This window comes from Sylvia atricapilla, chromosome 14 (genome assembly GCF_009819655.1).
Source record: "Sylvia atricapilla isolate bSylAtr1 chromosome 14, bSylAtr1.pri, whole genome shotgun sequence".
In the NCBI taxonomy this organism is placed as follows: Eukaryota; Metazoa; Chordata; class Aves; order Passeriformes; family Sylviidae; genus Sylvia; species Sylvia atricapilla.
In genome coordinates, this window is record NC_089153.1 from 16,892,188 (window position 1) to 16,909,878 (window position 17,691).

General features: G+C 51.4%; 1 protein-coding gene across 1 annotated transcript in view; it reads right to left on the minus strand.

Annotated features, from left to right (window-relative positions):
* The window catches only part of STK10 (serine/threonine kinase 10), a 43,193-nt gene extending 25,932 nt beyond the window's left edge, over positions 1-17,261 (minus strand). The window contains exons 1-2 of the mRNA XM_066329393.1: positions 17,060-17,261; positions 6,265-6,429 (exon numbers count right to left, since the gene is read on the minus strand). Of these exons, the coding sequence (XP_066185490.1) occupies positions 6,265-6,429; positions 17,060-17,215 (321 nt within the window). The 5' untranslated portion in view covers positions 17,216-17,261. The remainder of the gene's footprint in view (positions 1-6,264; positions 6,430-17,059) is intronic.
* Between the last annotated feature and the right edge of the window lie 430 nt (positions 17,262-17,691).

Here is a 17,691-nt window from a genome sequence, read left to right on the forward strand (position 1 = left end):
AAGATTCCCCAAGGCCGAGTGCCCCGAGTCAGCATCCAGAAGAGATGATGCATCTCAGAAGGGCAAAGCTCACTGTGAGAGCTGGAGTTTGACCCAGGACAAGTTTCCTCGGTGGATTTTATGAAGTCAGCACTTCCAGCTCAGCCCCAGAGCCTCGCCTGGCCACGAGGACAATTCAGTGAATGGGTGCCAAAGGGCTTGATGAGTTTTCCACTCCTGCCTGGCATCTCCCCTAGAAACAACCATTTGTCCCAATCATCCCCAAATTCCCAGTGCTGGATCCATCACACAGCCCCAGTGTTGCTGTTTGACAGCTCCACTCAGGGCTTGGAAGCCAATGGATCACTCCAGGCCACGAAATCTGCAAAAGGACGTCCCTCCTTCCCTCCAAATGACAGCTTTCAGCTCTATCAGAAACAGAATGCAGTTCAAACCCGTGAGTTATCCCTCACTGCAGGGTTTGGGCTGAAGTTGAGTTTCCAGGCGCTGTCTCCCTGTCCTGGGGAACTCATGAATATTCCTTCCTATGCAAACACTGCTCCTCAGCATTCCCTTGGAGATCCAGCCAAGTGGGAACGCGGCTAATTGCAATTCAGCCCTAAACAAAGTTTTCAAGGGCTTTGAAAACTGATTTGCCTACGAGGCTCCTTGTCTGCTCCGCTTCTCTTTTCATGAAACTCGGGCCCGGTGTTGTAACCCTGCACTGGGACTCAGCACCCAGGACTTATTCCCAAGTGCCATTTCTCCCCCTCTGGGGAAACTTTAGGCAAATCCCCGTCTGTGCCTTCCGCAGGATAATGACACCAGCTCCTTTCTAAAGCATTCCAGGGTGTGCGGATGACAAGGCTGCGCAATCACAGGGAATTATTACGGCTTCAATAACCTCCTCCTGCAACGTTATCCCGTGCAAAGGGTGGCAGACAAAGGTTTCTCTTCTCCTTTTGGGTTGTCGTGTTGGTACCTGTAGGAGCACTCTTGAACTCTGGCTGGGCTGTGGCAATTTGCCTGATGCATAAATCAATTTGGGGAGATTGCTGAAATCATTCGTTTTCCCTCTGTTTTAAGGGAAACCCCCCCAGTTTTACCCAGAATAGGATTTAGAGGGACTTGGCAGGAGGCTGAATGCTAAAGGTCATGTTCAAGGAGGGGGCTCGTGGAACCCCAGATTTCCAGCAGATTTTGGGGGTTTTGGAAACACAGAAGTAAATCCCCCCTCACCCAATATAACACAGCTTTTAAAATGGACTTTTGAGAGTTATTTATGGCTTAGGAATGGGACTGGAATGGGGTTTGCTTGCTTTGAGCAGAATTTCCACTGGTAATTATTGCTGATAACATGGTATCAACCCCAGGAGTTTGGGAATGGCCCGGCAGAGAGAAGGAGGATGTCACCCAGATATCTGATTTCTGTCACCACAATGTCCCAGCTGGCAGAGACACGGTCCCAAAGCTGGAGCAGAAGTCACCACCACCCACTTCCATCACGCTGCTCTGAGCAGCAAACTGCTGACCCTGGAAATGCAGGAAAGTGCCAAAAAAAAAAAAAAAACCAAAAAAAACCACTGGGCTGCATCACTTTTTCCACTTTGCAGCTCTGGCCAAGACGAGGAGCTGCCCCTCAGGACAGGGAGAGGACCCTGGGATGCCCCTGCTGCATCCCCAGATCCCAGCACTGTCACGATGCCTGCTGATCTCTGCCCACACCTGCTCCTCTCCAACCCACCCTGCTGAAGTTCCTGGGGGTGTTTTGCAGTTCTGCCCAAATTCTGGACTGGTAGGAATTTGGAAACCGGTCCAGCAAACCCCACTCCCACACTGGTTATTTATTTTTTTTTTTTCCCAGCGGGGCTGATCCCGAGCCCTGCGTGTCCCAGGAGCTGGGAAGGATCGGGATTTATGTTCCTGCAGCTGGGACAAGGAGGAAGAGGAAGGATTGCTGCTCCTCCAGGAGGCTGGGGAGCCGTTCAGCAAAGTTTGGGATCTCTTTGTCTTCCTGGGTTTTCCCTCGGCTGCCGCAAAGCTGCGAACAACAAAGTTCAAGAACTTCTGGGGGAAGTTTGGTACAAAGCTCCATCCAGGAGCAGGAGGCCAAGTAGGAAGGGCTGGAGCTCTGCTGCCGAGAGGAGCTTTAAAAGGACACAAAGAGCCGTGGGATCCCTCAGGGACACTCACACAAACACATCCCCAGGGCATCCAGCCAAGCTCACCCTGCGAGACATCCCTGCCAGTTGTGATAACCTCCCTTTGCTAAGGGAAAACCGTGGGGAATCTGATCCTGCTACCGGCTCTCCCTCCTCTGTTTGTTTTAAAGGAAAGGTATTGCCAACCTCCGGGGAAGCAGATGCTTTACATAGCCCAGCACGGGATAATGAACATTTCTTTATGCTACAGGATTTTCAAGAATGCCCAAATCTCCAGTCGACATCCATATCAAAGGGGGAGCGATCCCAAAAGTGCCTGGCTGAGCAGGTCAGGGCCTGCCCACGGAAAATGCAAAGGGTTGTTTTTTTTTTTTAGAGTACAAAGAGCACAGGGAGCTGGAGTGTCTGTGCCAGGGGTTTGAAACCCTGAGCTGGTGACATGAACCATTCTTCCCCAAAGAGCCCAGGCAGGCAGGGTTACCTGCACAGCACAGCAAGCCCTGCTCTGAGCTCCAGGAAACTCCTGTTCATTCAAAAAAAACGCCTTTTTTTTTTTTTTTTTTTTTTTTTTTTTTTCCCATGCCAGCGTGGGGCAGGGAAAGGGAGAGAGAGGAATACAAACCCTCAAGGCTTCCTGAGAAAAGTTGTCCCAGTGGTTCAACTCCTGGGGGCCAAATGATATTTTGATTCGTTTCTAGAGGTTCCTGCAGACTCAGGGCTGGAGCATCTCCACAGGCTGCTGGGTTTCCTGCTGGGTTTCCTGGGCACAGCCACCATCCCCTGGGAGCAGAGGTTTGCTGCAGGAAAGGTCAGGTTCTTCACAGCAAACAAAACTCTCCTCCCCTCTCCTCTTATCACTGCTCTGGCTGCAGCAGGAGACACTCGGAAACAGCCGAGGGGTTCAGCAGCACATCAAAAGTTCCTCCCTTCCTCTGAGCTCTCAGTCTTTCTTTCTTTTTTGTTGTTGTTGTTTTGGAAAGGAAGAAGAAAAAAAACCAAAAAAAACCCTCTCAAACACGCAGCCCTTGAGATGGACACAAAACACAAGAGCTGTGGTTTTTCTTTCCCATGTTGTGATAATCATCAGTGAAAATTCTGTTTGAAGCGAGCAAGCCCCTTTTCAGTCCCATTCTTAAGCCACAAATAGCTTTAAAAAGTCCATTTAAAAAGCTGTGTTATATTGGGTGAGGGGGATTTGCTTCTGTGTGTCCAAGCCCTGCATCACACTGCAGGAAAAGAGACTTTAAAATGTGTCCCAGCCACAAAGACTCAAACCAAACTCTGGGAAAAAAAAATAAAAAAAAAAAAGGATGAGAATCTCAGCTTTCATTTGGTGCCCCCATTTCCAGCAGCCAGGATTTATGCAAAAGAACACAAAATGCCACGGGGCTTGTAATAAAAATAAAATAAAACCCTGAAAGCTCCCCACCAGGGCAGTTTTGCAGCTTCCCTGGGCTGTTTTCAACCAGCACAAGACTTTTTGGCCTCTGCCACGAGCAAAGAGAAGGAGCTGGAGGGGGATGGAACGAGATAGGAGCTGCTGGCAGGGCACAGCCTCTCTGCAGAGGATTTCAGTGCCAAGAAAGTCCCTGCTGGATGCTGTTATCCCAGCAGTTTAATTCCTGGGAACTCACTGGGCTTCTCCAAACCCTTGCTCACTTGCTTTGCTCCATCCCACACAAGACCTGGGGTTTTCCTCCTTTTATTCTCAACGCCAAGCAGGTATAAACCCCAGAGGGATTCTCTGGTTTGTGCTTTCCCTGCGGCGCTGTGGATTTCCCAGCAGCTGCTGGGGGATGAGCCACTTCCCCTTGCACAGAAAGGTCTTTTTGCTCCATAAATATTTCGTGTCCCCTCCTGGCAGAGGAGCCACGGGGACCTGACGCAGCTCAGGGAGCAGATCCTCACACATTTTCCTTGTTTGATTCGAGGAAAGAACAGCCAGGCTGGTTTAGGAAGAGCCTCTTTCAGGCCCAGCCTGCTTGTGAATTATTCAAGAGGCAAAGAGCTGCTGCCATCCAGGAGCTTGGGCACATCTGGACCTGCTCGCTTGGAATATTCTCTTCCCGTGAGCAGCAGGGAAACCACAGCGGGCTCCTGAGCAGACAGACACCCCCAGAAGTTTTAGGCAGAGCCACTCTGAGAATCCAGGCACTCAGCATGCAAATGATGCAGGAAAATGCTGGTTCAAACAAGTGCCCAGACAGAGATGAGGATGGGATGTGGGCAGGACAATAAAAGCTGGTGTTGATGTTTGGGTGCAGATTTTTCCCGGCAGCACTGGTCACCAAGAAGAGGAAGGTTTTGACTCTGGGGAAAACCTGGTAGGGACTGAAAGCCTTGCAGGAGTAAAACAGCCTGGGTTAGTGACCCCCCTCCAAAACTGGAGCATTAATAACACCAGCCTGAGCAATGAAATGTAAATGCTACTCCAATAATTAAATAAAGAGAAGGATCCTGCTGCCAGAACAGTGGCTGGGGCTGCAGTGTGGATTTGACAGAACCCTAGACCCTGCCCTGGTGGGTCTCACAGAACCCCAGACCCTGCCTTTATGGGTCTGACAGAACCCCAGCCCCTGCCCTGGTGGCAGAGACTCAGACAAGAGGCTCTTTTTGCAGTGTTGGATTTTTTTGAGTAGTTGGGCAGCTCTTGACATCACAAAGCCTTCCCTGACAAAGGCAGAGCCCAGGAACTGCAATCCCTTTTCCCCCGGGAAGGAAGGAAGGAAGGCAAAGCTTCCCACGGCAGGGAGGAGGTGGAAAAGAGGGAAGAGGAGGAGGGTGGCATTTCAGAGAAGGAGGAAGGCCCTCCTGGAGGAGGCAGGCAGGGCAGGGAGGTGAAACCAAGGGTGGCAGAGAAGGATAAAGCAGCCTCATCTCTCAGCCCGGCTCAGGGGGTGTTTGCCTTTTTCCTTCAGCCCAGAATAATCCTGCTGCAGTTGCAATCCATCCAAATCCCGGGTCCCCTCCTAGGAGGGATGTTTGTCCTTCCCTCCCTTAGCAGAGTCCATATTTACTTGGTCCTTTAAGGCACCCAGGGCTCAGAACCCATCCAAAACACCGAGTGAACAGCTCGAGGTGAGAAGGCAGAGCAGAAACACTGCAGGCTGGCTGTCCCAGAGAGCTCAGGGCCTTTATCCACGGGGTTTTCAACAAGAAGAGACGTGCTGACATGGCAAAAGGTGTTTGCTGCATCATCCCAGTGAAACATCCCTCCCCTGCACTGCTCAGCCCAGGGAGGAACCAGGGTTGTGTTATCCCAGCTCAGCCCTCGGCACCACAGGAGGAGCCTCCAGCCCCAACAGCTCAGCTCACACCAAAAGCTGAGATCTCTCCTTTAGCTCTGTTAAACGTGCCCAGGGAAGCCACAAAGACATCTGAAACACTCAAAACAGGAAGCAAAAAGCAGCAGAGCTGCTGAACGCACTCTTCGCCCCTCTCCTGACTTCCTGCAGTTAAAGGAGGAGCTGCCCGAGGAGATGGGTTGGGAAATCTTCCTGTTCACCTGATTTTCACCATCCTCACACAGGCCCAGAGTCATCTGAGCAGCCAAGGGTTCATCCCTCAGCCTCTCCATGCCCTGCACAGAGCTCAGGAAGGTGCCTTTCACGCTCAGCTTCCTCTGCTGCCAGAGAGCAGCAGGCAGGGGGAATAAAAAACACCATATAAACCTGCTGGGCTAGGGGAGAGAGTTGCAGGAACCTGCTGATCCAGCCCTTGCACCAACCCACTCGATTGCATTTTACATTTTATGTCCCTCACCCTCCAGAGCCACGGGAAATGGAGCTCTTGCTATCAAGAGTCTCTGCATTACAAGTGCTGAGCCACAAATCAGCCCCAATTCCAGAAAATCTGCTGGAAGAGTAACTCCAATGGAGTTTAAAAGAGAGGGGAACTTGATGGTGATGCTCTTTCTACCTTTACAAACCCTTAACAGTGGGAAAAACACAACTCCAACCTCCCTGGAAAGAGCCCTTGGCCTTCCCTTGGGGTTTTACAAGCAGCTTGAGTTAGAAGAGAGTTTGGAAAGGGAAAATCCAGCCCCTGAGCACCAAATGAGCAGCTCATGATTCATTTCTGATGTTCAAGCAGCCCCTGAGGTTTTGCTCCAGCATGTCCTTACCCAGAGTTTGCCATCCCAGTAGAAGGCTCCCAGCAGCTTGACGATGTGCGGGTGGTCACAGGTGGCCAGGATCTCAATCTCCACCATGTAATCCTCCAGCTCATCCTCGCTCTTGGTCTCGATGACCTTGGCAGCTGCCAAAGCTCCTGTCTCCTTGTTCTTGGCCTGGAAGGGAAAAAAGCCTGGGTGAGTCCAGAGAAAGTGAGGAGCCCAGAATTCCTGCTGCTCCTGTTCCTGCTGAGCTGGGCTGGCCCCAGCCAGCTCACACACACCAGGGGGAAACCTGCAGAGGCATTTCTGCTTCCTAAAGCTGCCCACAGCTTCCCAGAGGGGCTGGATCCTCCTTCCTCCCTCCAGCCTCCAAAGCCCAAACCACTTCCCATCACAGGGAGATGGACATTTTTAGGAAAGGAGATGTATCCTACTGTCTGCAGCATGGGGGAAAAAAAATAAAAAAGGAAGCAAAGAAACCTCAAAGTGCAGAAGCTTTCTGATGATATCACAGGTGAATTCCTAGAAATCCTGAGTGTGCAGATAACCCTGCCACGATCTATCTGAGTGCAGCCAGGTGGGGAACAGGGACAGGAGCAGAGGGAACGGCCTCAGGCTGGGCCAGGGGAGGCTCAGGGGGGACAGCAGCAGGAATTTCTCCATGGAAAGGGCGCTCAGGAATGGGAACTGCCCGGGGAGGTTTGGATCCCCATCCCTGGAGTGTCCCAGGAAGGGCTGGAGGTGGCTCTGGGCTGGGGACAGGGTGGGGATGGGGCACAGATTGGACTCGATGATGTTGAAAGTCTTTTCCAGCCTCAGTGATTTTGTAACTCGGAAAAATTCACAGTCCAGCCGCGCCAGGAGATGTGTCACACGTGGGACAGGGGTGAGACAGGAGCTGCTGACTCAGGAGCATCCAGACATTCCCAGGAGTTCATTGAGTCAGCAGACCACGGCACAGAGCTCTCTCCAGCTCACCCACTGCTCCCCACTGACACAATTCCAGCTCCTCCCTTATTTTCCCTTCCATCTCTCCCAGGGAAACAATTCCCACTGCCGATGGAATCCCTGGAGGAGCCGGCCAAGCTCTGCTGGTGACCTTTCTTCCCGCTCCGCAGTTTCCATCTCCGTGTTTGGAAAACCCTCGGGGGAGCTCCCAGGAGGATTAATTCCGCTGTAAACACCCGCAGCCCCTCTGAGCAGCTTTACACCACACAACCACCTACCAAGGGAGGAATATTGGGACAATCCTAGAGCAGAGGGAGGGAAAGGAGGGATCTCTGCTGCGTTTTGATGTCTTGCTGCGTTCCAGGAGCTGGCAGGGACAGAGATTGTCCTTTACCACCGGGGACAAATCCATTTCCATTTCCCCATTAGGGGGTTTCTTTAGCTCAGGTTGGTTGGGTTCTCCCCAAGTCAGCACCAGCTGCTCCCACACAGAGAGCAGGGCAGGGGAAGGAGCTAAGGGACACCATCAGCCCTCCCAAACAGGAGCCAGAGGTGCCCCACGGCGTTTGCTCTGCACTCAGGGCGCGGGCAGACACCGAGGAGGGGAAGTCAATATTGGGAGAAGAGGTGAGGTTTCCCCTGCAGGTTCCTTTGCCAGCAGCAGGGTCCTGCCAGCTCAGCCCCTGTGCCCAGCAGACACCTGGAATAACTCTCCTGGATAATTCCCCTGCATAATTCCCCTGGATAATCCTCCAGGAGCAGAGCACGGGGCTGGGCTGGGGGTCAAGGTTAGCAAAGCAGGCTGCAGACTGTGGTGGGGCTGGCTTTGTTCACTTTGTCCCCACATCCCACGAGGGACCAGCCCAGGGACCAGCCCCTGCCCCAGGGAGCCCACCCTGCCCCTGCTGGGGCTCAGGACAGTCACCTCTGCACTTCTGCCCATGCTGAACGAGTGTTCATCCATCCAGCCCCTCTCCTTTCCTTGTCCCTGAGCTCCCCAGGGACCCCGTGGGCTCCAAAGGGAGCACTGCCCATGTCCCATGTCCCCCCGGCTGGCACAGGGAGGTGACAATTTGGGCACCCCGAAGGAAATGGGAGCAGCACCTCCAAGGAAATGTCAGCTCAGGACATCACCAGCTCCTGATGCAGCGACACTTTGGGGGCAGCAAGTTCATGTGGCCTCAGGGATGGTGTGGGCATGACCCTGTGATGATGTCACTGGGATAATGTCACTGCTGCAGGCCAGGCCACCTCCCAAAGTGACCCTAAGTCCCCAAAGTGATGCCAGAAGAAGCTGAGGGAGGAAGGAGACCTGAGATCCTGGGGTGAGCTGAGGTTTGGGGACATTATCTCCCCTGTAGTGCAAAGAAGACTCTGGTTACCCCAGCAGCTTTGGGAGGACCAGCCCTGGGACAGGCTGGGCAGTTCATCCCCTCCTGAGGTGTCCTTGGCACCTCTGAGCCCAAATTCCAGCTGTCCTGAGCCTGCCACACAAGCCAGAGGTGCCCAGTGCTTCCATGGGCAATCCTGAACTGAGCCCAGCAAGTCACATCACCAAAGCTCTGAAATTCCAAGGAGCTTCTTCTGCCCCTTTCTCTCCATCTGCTCGTCCCCCAGAGCTCCAGCCACATCCCAGACTGTAACATCCCAAGAAACTGTTGGATTCCTCTACATTTCAATCCCACGGATAATTTGTCCTTGGGGGTGCTAATTAGCACCAAAAAAAAAAAAAAAAAAAAAAAAAAAAAAAAAAAAAAAAATTAAAATTTGAGCAGACAGCTGCCCAGGAGGTGCTGCTAAACTCCAGGGGGGTTCATAACAATCATTTAAACCCCCAAAAAGCCCTTCATTTTTGGCCACCAATCCTTGAGCAAGTCCACGGTGACAGGTCGGCGCAGGAGCAGGGCTGGAATGTGCATTCCACAAATGTCACATAAAAGTTACTCAGTAAACCACTGCAGAGCCGCAGGCCAGGGGCCAAGCAGGAAACCAAGGCAAGGAGCTCAGGGCACGGTGGGTGCTGGACCTGCTGGGACCAAACTCCCTGGGCACGGCAGGAAATTGGGGATGGGACAGCACTGCTCCTAGAAGGCAGAGAGGAAAACCCACGGCTGGGTTTATGGATGTGAGGGCTGAGAGGTGCCTGCCCAGGTGACAGAAGTGGCTGCCTGGCCTTTTGCCCGTGACTCACCCCACGGTTATTGTGAAACCCTGAGCTGTGACAAACACAGGAACTATTTTAAGCCCTGAAAGGACACGGTACAGGAAGGCTGCACGGTTCAGGACGGCCAGTTTCTAGGTGAGGCAGAGGAAAGTCCTGCCTGAACTCTCACTGAAAGGCACAGAGAGGAGAACTGAGAGCTCCATCTCAGCTCCTCTGCACCCACCATCTCCCCCAGCCATCACCCAGCCAATACCCACCCTGGTTTTGGTGTGAGCTCCCCCTCCCCTCGTTGCCAGCCTTGTCCCAGCGCCAGCAGAGCTGATGCCTCAGCTATCACCAAATGAAAGCCCCAGCAAAAGCCTGGAGCTGCCAGGGATGCTGCATTTGGGGGCTGATAGCTGGGCACACCCCACTGCTCCCTCACGTGTTCCCCGGGGATTACTTAATGATTAATTGCCTCCTGATGAACTTGGCCTGAGCTCTGTGCACGGATAAGCAAACACAGCGCAGCCAGGATGGAGTCAGTGCCGCCGGTGCTGTGGAATAATCAATTATTATGGAATGGAGACGCCTCCCCTGTAGGGGACAGGCTGAGAAATTTGGGGCTGTTCAACCTGGAGAGGAGAAGCTTTGGGGGGTGAGCTCATTGTGGCCTTCCAGTGCCTGAAGGGCTCCAAAAAAAGGGAAAAAAAAAAAAAAAGAATAAAAGGAGAGGGATTGTTCTTCAGGAATGGGAGTGACAGGACCCAGGGAATGGGATTTTGGGCAGGAATTCCTCCCTGTGAGGGTGGGCAGGGCTGGCACAGGGTGCCCAGAGCAGCTGAGGCTGCCCCTGGATCCCTGGCAGTGCCCAAGGCCAGGCTGGAGCAGCCTGGGACAGTGGGAGGTGTCCCTGCCATGGAATGAGGTGACTTTTAAGGTCCCTCCCATCCCAAACCATCCCACGACTTCGGAACACCCCAAACCACTTCATCTGTCACCATAAAGGAATCCCATTTGGGGTTCAGGCCCTGCAGCTGGTGGCACGTGGGCAGGGGACAGCAGCACAGCCCCAGCACTGCTCTGGCAGCTGTGGTGACATTTCAGCAGCAGGGAAGGGGAAGTGGCTTGTGAAACACCCTCAAAACCGTTAAAAAAAAAAAAATAACAAACCCCCAAGCATTAAAAAGCAGAAATGCCTTCCTTTGGTTTTACAAGCTGAGGGCAGGGAGAGCAGCTCCAGCAGAGAGCTCAGCTACAGCCACCTTCTTCTTGTCAGACAAAAGTGTGACCAAAGCACGGCACAAACACCTCTCTGTGCCCTGCAGTGGCCCAGCAAAGGCGAGAAGGCCCCAGAGCAGCAGAACTGCTCGTGATGTTCCACACCTTGCACCCCAAGGGCTGCAGAGGCACAGCCACAGGGTTTGGGGCTGTTGTGCCGTGTCACAGCCACCCACAGGAGCCAGGAACAGCTCCTGGCCTCAAGGACACACGTGCAAACAAACAGGGCAAGGTTTGAGCACAGGGGGAAGGTTCCAGCATCTTCAGCCTCCAAACTGAAAGCACCAAAACCATCCTTCAAGGCATCCTTCCTGTGCCTGGAAGAGCTGGGTGCTCCCAGTGAGCATTCCTGGGCTGCTCTCCACTCAGACAGCGCCACGACACTGAAAACAATTTAAAAAATTAGAAGAGGGGGGGGGGGGGGGGGGGGGAAAAAAAGCTCTCCAGCCAGTTCTGAGTTTCCTAGCAACTTCCTGCAACAAATCTGGTCCAGGGAGGGCTGTGGGAGCTGCAGGGGCTGAGTGGCTGCAGTGCCCAAGAGCCAAGGGCTGGGTTTGGGCTGGCAGCTCTCTCTCCCTGGGCTGGAAAACATCAGCTCAGCAAGGTCCTGCTGGGGGAATAAAGCACTCAGCTCTTCCCCGTGTCCAGGGTGGCCCAGCACTGCCGGCACTTCTCAGTGCAGAAGGAAAAAATGGGGCAGGGCTGGGGAGAACCAGCACCGAGAGCCTTTTTCTGCCTCTCACCTCCCCAAAGAGCACCCAGATTCTGGCTGGGTAATAGGACAGGGGGGTGAGAAATGTGGGGATCAGGAAGGTTTCCACACGCTGCCGCCCGGGGAGAGCAGTCAGGGAGGTGGCACCGAGGTGATGTTCCTCAGCCAGGAGAAGGGGAAGTCACAGAACGCAGCTCCAGCAGGAACAGAGCCAGGCTCTGCTCTGTGCCAGGGACACGCTGCCCCTTCCAGCCCCTGGGGGTGGCACAGCCACACTCTGCTCCCTCCCTTCCCATGGGAGCACCGTGTGCCCGTGCTCTTCTTCTGCCTGAATCCCTTTTCTCTCTGGGTTCAGGCCGAAGCAAGCCTGAATTATTATTATTATTATTATTATTATTAAATAATAATAATGTAAATGTAACATTTGGATTTAATGATAATAAATATTAATAAATATTATTCTATTTATTACATAGTAATATTTATACTATAATTATATCTTATATATTATATAATATATTATATAATATATTGTATAAATAATATATATTATTAAATAATAATATTTATTATTATTATCCGGGTCTATGACAGCACAGCCACCCCCTCCAGCCCTTGGGGACACCCACAGGGGACTTGCCCTGGGCCTCACGAGAACCCCACATTCCCAGGCAGCAGCAGCCCCTCACTGACAAGAAAAAAAAACCCTTTTCTCCAAGAGAAGTGGGTTCTCAGGAGACAAAACATCTAAAGAATCATGAGATGTGGATGGAGGTGTGTTTGTTATTTTTTTCCCGAGCAGCAGCAATTGCCACGTGCTGGTGGGCGAGAGGCTGGTCTGGGGCAGCTGCCCACAGCTCCCGGTGCCAGCAGCACTGCCAAGACCTGCGCTGTGCCACTGAAGTCATTGTCAAAATATTTAGGCCACGGAGAGCTGTCCCTGTCCCCTGTGACAGCAGAGCACAGGGCTGCGGCAGGGACGGAGCAGCTCACGTTTCAGCAGCTGAAAGGGAAAATCAAGTTTAAAGTTCAGCCAGGTTTAACGCTGTTAAACCTTCCAATTCTTCTTTCCCAAGCGGAGGGATTTTAATGACGCCCTTCAGCTGTTTGGTTGTTTGATCCTATATTTCTGCTGGCCAGTCAGCTCAAACTTCCCCTGCTTTTGTTCTTCCTTCCCTTTTCTTTTCCAAAGTTAACCCAGGCGGATGAACATCCCTCTGTGATGCCCTTTCTGGGAATTTCAGGTTAAATTATGGAATTGCAGAACGATCTGGGCTGGAAGTGGCCTTAAAGCTCATTTTGTCACCATGGGCAGGGACACCTTCCACTGTCCCAGGTGGCTCCAAATCCCATCCAAGCTGGCCTTGGGCACTGCCAGGGATCCAGGGACATCCCCACCCTCCCAGGGGACAATTCCCTCCCCAATCCCATTCAAACCTGCTCCCTCCTCAGGGATCCAGAGCTGAGCCAGGGGCTGCAGCTTTGGGGTGATGAGCACGGAGCTGTGCCGGGGCCAGGGACACCTGGGGACCAAAACCCAGCCCTGGGGCAGCTCCACGACACCCGACAACCAGCCTTTTATTATTACTATTATTATTATCATCATCATCATTATTATTATTATTATTATTATTATTATTATTATTATTATTATTGTTATTCCCCCAGCTCCACAGCCGTCTTTGTAGCCCACAGCACCTCCGATAACCCAAATTCTCATTTTTAAAGCAGAAAGGACAAGAAGAGCTCCGAGGACTCGTCCGGGGCTCGGCGGGACGGAGCCGTGCCAAGGCGATGGGAAAGGGATAAAGTGAATTAAAGCGCCTTTTCCCAGCCCGTCCCCACCCTCCGGTATCAGAGGGCAGTGTCCCCATCAGCAGGCGCTGGGCAGGGCAGATAGAGCCGCGCAGGAGGCGAGGGACAGGCACAACAATCCCCCGGGGCTGGGGCACAGGGAAAGGAGCTGCTCTTTCCCTTCCCCATGGCAGCAAAATGTGCCTTTGGTCTTCTGCCTGAATCTGTTTCCTCTCCGGGTTCAGGCAGAGACGGGTCTGAATTATTTTATTAGGAATTATAATCACTATAACACTATTATTATTATTATTATTATTATTATTAAATGATGCCATTAGTATAATTTAATTTAATAATAACCAGCATTATTAAGTAACAATAGAGTATTATTGTTATTATGTTAAATAATAATCTAACAGCAATAATTTGATATAATAATAAATGTTAGTAATAATAATAATAATAATTATTATCCGGGTTTATGACGGCACAGCAGAGCCCTTGGGGACACCACGGGGGGACTTGTCCTAGACTCATGAGAACCCCACATTTACACCAGCAGCAGCATCCCATGGACGAGAAAAACAACATTTTCTCCAAGAGAACTGGATTTAACATTCAAAACATTTAAAGAACGATGAGATGTGGTGGAAGGTTTGTAATCATTATTATCTTATTAATATCAATACTACAAATCATATCATATTAATTAACAATTAATTATTATTATTAAACGAATATTACTTTATAATTAACAGTAATTTAATAAATTATTAATTTAATAATCATAATTTTAATGTTAAAATTATTTACGAGTTTTATCGTAGGGTTCAGGAGCGATACCTTAGGGTTTAGGAGTGGTATCTCAGGTGGGGTTTTTTTTTTTCCCCACCAAATAAACCCTGCTTTTCTTCTGGGGCACCTCAGGAAGGGTGTGAGTGAGGAATTTTTCCAGGGATTTTTCCAGCCTGGCACCCACTGCCCACCGCTCCCGAGTGCTGGATTTCGGATCATCCATTCAATGAGCTTTGGATGAGGCGGTGACAAAGGCTGGTCACCTCTGGCTGTTGGTCACCACGTCCTCACGGGACCTGGCCAAGCCCACGGCACTCACAGAATAAAAACTAGAAAGAAACATTTCCTCCCCACCCCCTCCTGCTTTTCAGCTTCATTACCCTCTGTTCAACTGGTTCCTCACGCAGGCAAGATCCTCTTTTAAGACTTTCTATAGAAACAGGGAAATCCCAGTCGTTTCTGCAGATTTTTTTTTTATTTTAGGTCTGCTGTGTGCCATCCAGGCTTTGCTATACATTTCATTCTTTTTAATTCATATCAGTTGAAATGAAGCCTGTCCTCCTTTTGCAAACAGCTGGGTGAAGCCCAGCTCAGCTTTGCCCAGCCCAGGACCCAGCTCCAGACAGAATTCCACAGGGCAGGAACACCCCAAACACCCCAAACCTTCCTTCCTCCCGCTCACACCCGGCCTCACCAAAAACCCTCATAAAAATCCCCATTTAAAAAAAAAATCCCCAAATCCTTCTAAACCCTCAACTCATTTCTCCGTCTCTCCACTCCTGGGTTTCTCCCAGGTGTGAGTGCCCAGAGTCCCAAGCCCTGCTCAGGGCCACAGCAGATGGCACACGGGGCAGGATGCAGGCGCAGGATTCCGTCACCTCCCGGCGCTTTCCGGGCGTGGCAAAGGGACGGAAAACGGGCAGGAACTTCACTGCAACATCCTGAAAACCTCCGGGCCCTGAACACACTCAGCTTTGCTCCAAGAAATGCCTTCAGTGAGAAGGTCAAACTGACTTTAAGGGCAAGAGAATGGTGTAAATTGTTCACTGGGGGTTTTTTTTGGGGGGTATCTGTTTTCCTGGGGCACAGCTGAGTTATTCTGGGTTATTCTTCAATTTTTTGGTGGGTTATTCTTCCTTTTTTGGTGGGTTATTCTTCCTTTTTTGGTGGGTTAATCTTCCTTTTTTGGCGGGTTATTATTCATTTTTTTGGTGGGTTATTACTCATTTTTTGGTGGGTTATTGTGCAATTTTTTTGGTAGCTGAGCAACAAGAGAGGGCAAAACCCCTTCCTTCACATCCCACCTTACACTCATCCCCACGCCAGATGTAAAAAAAACCAAAGGAAAACAACAAAAAAACCCCTTAGGTGTCTCGGGTTGTTACCTAAACTAAGGATTTATAGCACAGGAGCCCCAAATAATTTGGGATTTTTAAGTGAACAAACCAACTCTTGGGTGAGAATTCAAAATCCAACCGTGACCATTTGCCAGATGGAGTGGAGAATAAGGCGGAGAAGAGATCAAAGCAGTGGAGAAGTGAAAAGTTGCTAAATACAATAAAATAACCCTTTGATTTCTGGCACGATGCTGAACCTCACCCTGCCTAACAGGGTTAAAACTCCACAAAAGCAAAAAACTCTGCCTGAATGTTCGAGTTCCAGGAGGAATGAACCCCTGGTTGTAAATCCACTGGGATTTTTCAGTCTCACTTGGGTCAAAGTGGAGATGAAATAAGCTGAGAACGGGGATGAAAAGAGCTGCAGACGAGATGTTATTGTCTTTACTCACAGTAATAAAGATACCCTGACAATGCTTTTTTCTTGCTGTGAGCCTGGGGTTAATAATTGAGGCATTCAGATACGACAACAGGCTAAAAACCAAACCAGCCACCTCTAAAGCAGCTTCATTCTCTAAGTCGCCTACTTTGGGTACATAATACATGTTTAAAATAGAAAGCATTCAAATAATTATTTAAATTTCCCTTTCTCTCAGGGGCCAATGAAGTTGTTTTACAGTGTTTACCTGGTTCCTGTCACCGCTTGAGAAACTTGAGCAAATAAAAGCAAGGAATGACCCAGGAGTGAGTGCTGCTACCCACCAATGTGTTCCCAGTGCACCTCACAGAGCAGAACGGCAACAGAATTTCTACACTGATGCTGCTTTCAGAGGGATAAATGGAGAAGGGATTTAAATGCGATTTTTAGGAACTGTGTTTTATTAGAAAATAGGATCCTTCACTAAAAAGTTTCACTCAGTGGGTATTTATCACTCTGTTTTTTAGAGCTGCTGTCAAATGATGTGTTAGAGATGAGAAATAAACACCAAATCCCCCTGTCCCGACCTGCAGTCACCTGCCTCCCTACCTGGCCTATTTATATCTGATTTTTTTTTTTTTTTTTCCACAGGCAATACCTTCCCGAGCGATCTAAGGAGGTCATCGAACCCCATCTGCCCAAGAGGCAATTCCTTCCCCCATTCCAGACGGCGCCTGTCACACAGGTGTCACCCGGGATCCCCAACGCGACCCCTGCACGGCACCGGCGACAGGAGAGCAAAGTCCGGGGACTCTCTGGTCCTTAAAACCCCCGTCCCTAAACCAGAGGTTAAACATTCACAGCGCTGGACCCGGCTCCTCTCGGCCCCTCCGAGTTTCCAGCCGGCGACATCCAACATCCGCGGGGATAAAAATCCCGTGTCAGTGAAAAAAAAAAAAAACCCAAACTTGGAGGCAGCCCTGGAAGTGGCGATTTCCAAGAAAAAGCCAGCCTCCATTCATTTCAGCGGCGGGTTTTGGCAGGGAGAGCCGGGGTCTCCGCACAAAAAGCATCGCTCTGAAAACAGGGCGGTGCAGGGCGACAGGGAAAAAAAGAAAAAAAGAAAGAAAAAGAAAAAAAAAAAAGAAAGAAAAAAGAAAGAAAAAAAGAAAAAAAAAAAAAAAAGAAGAAGAGAGAAAAAGAAAGTAAAAGGAGGGGAAAAAAAAAAAAAAAAGAAAAAAAAAAAAAAAAAAAAAAAAAAGAGGAGGCTTTTCTCCCTCCTTTCCCCTCCCGAGCCCAGCCCGGCTAACGGGATAACGGGATAACGGGATGCGGAGCGGCTCCGAGCCCGGCCCGCGGGACCCCCGAGCACTCACCTTGTACACTTTGCCGAAGGCTCCATCTCCCAGCTCGCCCACCACCTCCCACACCTCGCCGGGGTCCAGGTCTCTCCGGACGTGCTCGTATTCCTTCGAGCGGCGCTTCTCGAAGGCGGAGAGGCGCAGGATGCGGCGGAAATTGGCGAAAGCCATCCCGGAGCGAGGCCCCGGGAGCGCGGAGCCGCTGGCAGCCCGGGGAGCGGCGAGGCGGGACCGGCCCCGGAGCCGCCTCCAGCCGAGCACATGGAGCCGGAGCCGCTCCACCTGCTGGGCCGGGCTGGGCTGTCCCCGGCACAGGCATTGGCCGCCAGCATCCTCCGCCCGCCGGCCGGCACCGCCCCGCACGGCTCGGCTCGGGTACGGCACAGACAGGGCACGGTCCGGGTATGGCACCGCCCCGCACGGCTCGGCTCGGCTCGGGTATGGCACAGACAGGGCACGGTCCGGGTATGGTACAGCACAGACAGGGCACGGTCCGGGTATGGCACCGCCCCGCACGGCACGGCTCGGCTCGGGTATGGCACAGACAGGGCACGGTCCGGGCCCGGCACCGCCCCGCACGGCACGGCTCGGCATGGGTATGGGTACAGACAGGGCACGGTCCGGGTATGGCACCGCCCCGCACGGCT